Source organism: Helobdella robusta, assembly GCF_000326865.2.
Source record: "Helobdella robusta unplaced genomic scaffold HELROscaffold_22, whole genome shotgun sequence".
Taxonomy (NCBI): Eukaryota; Metazoa; Annelida; class Clitellata; order Rhynchobdellida; family Glossiphoniidae; genus Helobdella; species Helobdella robusta.
Genome location: NW_008704170.1, coordinates 943,792 through 946,915, shown reverse-complemented (window position 1 = coordinate 946,915; position 3,124 = coordinate 943,792). Strand labels below are relative to the sequence as shown.

General features: G+C 31.3%; 1 protein-coding gene across 1 annotated transcript; it reads right to left on the bottom strand.

Annotated features, from left to right (window-relative positions):
* Positions 1 to 1,255: 1,255 nt before the first annotated feature.
* Positions 1,256 to 2,375, bottom strand: HELRODRAFT_78103 (hypothetical protein; the record flags this gene model as incomplete). Its single annotated transcript, XM_009018612.1, has 3 exons — positions 1,256 to 1,309; positions 1,930 to 2,000; positions 2,270 to 2,375. Coding segments are annotated over 3 exons (231 nt in total), but the record flags the coding sequence as incomplete, so codon positions are not given.
* Positions 2,376 to 3,124: the final 749 nt, after the last annotated feature.

Here is a 3,124-nt window from a genome sequence, read left to right as displayed (position 1 = left end):
TGTTTATGTGTGGAATGGTGATGTTAAATCAGCTTTAATGATGATACAAACATGGAAAAAGTTGAAACTTTCGAATCGATAATGGTGAAAACAGAAATAGAAACTAGAAAGTAACAACAAAAACAACAACAACAACAACAACAACAACAACAATAACAACAACAATAATAACAATAATAAACAACAATAAAATAATAATAACGATACTTCTAAATATAGAAACGTGATAAAATACCAATAAGAGACAGGATGAGGATGGCGACGATGATGGTGACGACCGTAATGACGTCAACATATTATTTTTATAACATAATTACATCAAAACACATATATAAATAAATAAATAAATATAAATATATTATAAATATATTATATATATATATATATATATATATAACAACAAATAACAAAACAATTGAAGTGAAATATTTAGTATCAATCAATATATATGTATGTGTAAGCATATATATATATTTATATATAAAGAGAGAGAGAGAGAGAAAGAGAGATACAATACATATATAAAAAACACAACACACACACACACACAAACATATATATATATATATATAAATATATATTTATTTATATATTATTGTGTTTGTGTATGTATATGGAAAAATATACAACATTGATAAAACATACATTGTCAAATATGTATATGTATTAGACAACATATATCATCAAATGTGTAATAGATATGTGCGTAACGCGTATTGAACAATTTTGCATGCACACACTCTCACACGTGCTCACAGACTCACACATACATAAACACGCACACAGACACACACATACACACATAGTACTACTGCAATACAACAACACAATGAAATACTGCATCGTAGTACACAAAATAAAGTACAGTAGAAAAAGTACCATTTGTGTCACGTTAAGCCTTCAATGCCTTGTCGATATGACCCATACTTCAAGCTTGATTTATATTCGATATTTCATATCTTCAAGTTTTACTCTGTACGTGTATGTGTGTATTTAATTGCGTATTCATACGCCAACACAAATACATACATTTGTATTATTGTATACATTTGTATTATTGTATATATATGTGTGTATATATATATATATACATATGTATATGTATATATACAAACAAGATCATATAAATTTGATAACATACATATATAAATATATAGACATGAATAGTTTATGAAATGTTAATTATTTTCTTCGTAAAATAATTCTACTGGATGGAGTGTTGATGACATCACGAAGTTAGTTTGCCAATGAAATTTCACCAAGCGTCTGTGTAGCAAACGTCAACGTCTTTGAGGTTCGGTAGTTTCGACTGTTGGGAGTTGAATGAATGAAGGAGTGAGTGAATGGAAGAGTGAAATGATGGAGACGGTAATGATAGATAGAAAGAAAAAAAGAAAGAATTAATGAATGAATGAATGAACGAACGAACGAACAAACAAACAAACGTACAAAAGAATAAATGAATAAATGAATGAATGAACAAATGAATAAGCAATCGATTTAATAAAAGAACAAATTAATGAATGAAAGATTTAAAAACTGTTACATGAATTGATCGCACGGTGGGTTGATTTATGTGTCCTTTAATTTATACCATGTAGTTGTATGTTTTGACTGGTTTTTGCCAGTTAAAATAAAACGAACTCTAGTTTATTTTAACAGCTGTATAGGCACACACACACATAAATACACACTAACACACAACACTACACACACACACATACACACAAACAAGCACACAATACATACCCATAAACACACACACACAAATACTCAACACTACTCATACACACACACTAACAAACGAACATGCACACAGCACATACACACTAACACACAGGACCACACAATAACACACTCACTTACAAACACTTATACAACACACACACACACACACACACACACACACACATTAATACAGAAGTTTACTTTTAAATTTTGAAGAGTTGTGGCCGACACGCTCGTACTGTTAAGATTTAACTTCTTCAGGTTTCTCAGAGCTGTTTTTGAAAAGTATTTAAAAAGTCATTTTAAAGTAAATAAATATTGTTTTACTAAAAATTATTTTTTTTATATAATGGTTTTGTTTCATTATTTATTTTAAAAAATACACACACAGACACACAAGCAAACAAACAAACACATAATTTATACAACTAATTTTACAAACCGCGGAATATAAAGCCAACGAAAAAACAAATAAATTTAAACAAAAAATGGTAAAAAAGAACCAGAAATAGCGTGTAAAAATGCGAAATTTTTTTCTAACCCGTCAAACATAGCAGTCCTTTATCAGTGACGGGTGTTTCACACAGGTTCAAAACCTCTAACGACTGCATGTGCTCGCATATCAACTGCAGTCCTTCGTCTCCGAACTTTGTGTGTGTGTGTGTGTTTGCATGTGTGTATGCGTGGCGTGTGTGTGTGTGTGTGTGTTTGCATGTGTGTATGCGTGGTGTGTGTGTGTATGTTTGTTTATGTGTGTGACCATGTAACCAATATGATTTATGTAATTTTTATGAATATGAATATGAATGTGTGTTTGTGTGTATGCGTATCGATGTGTGTGTGTGTGTGATGTGTGTGCGTGTGGTGTATATGAGTGTGGTGTGTATATGTGTGTGTGTGTAATGTATATATGTGTGTGTGTGCGTGTTTCAAATGGAATTTTAAGCGTTTGTCAAATGGAATTTTAATATCCGGAGAAACTCCAAACCTTGGTAGACCAAAGATTTAAATTCTTCAAAGATGGCAGTTTAATTAAATCAAGGGCGCAAGCACTGGTGACCGAGGTAAAGGCCAAATTGAGGGTCATTAGATTACCAAAAGGCTCAAAGTTCAACCTTTTCGAAAGGTCAGCGTCGGTGGCTCTAGCTGGGAGGCTGAGATTTGAAGGGCCTTTTTTCTGCTGCTAGATATGGGTGTTATGTTGTCAGGGCTATTTCAATGTCGTATCGTTATTATTATTATTATTACGCTGTTTTATTATTTCAGCGTTTTTATTTACTTCAAATACGCATGAATTTGTGAGTGGATAAAGTTATTTCATCACTAATCAATATAACATTAAAATATGGCCCTACTATGACTCAAAATATTTTCAAGAATGACCAATTTATCACAT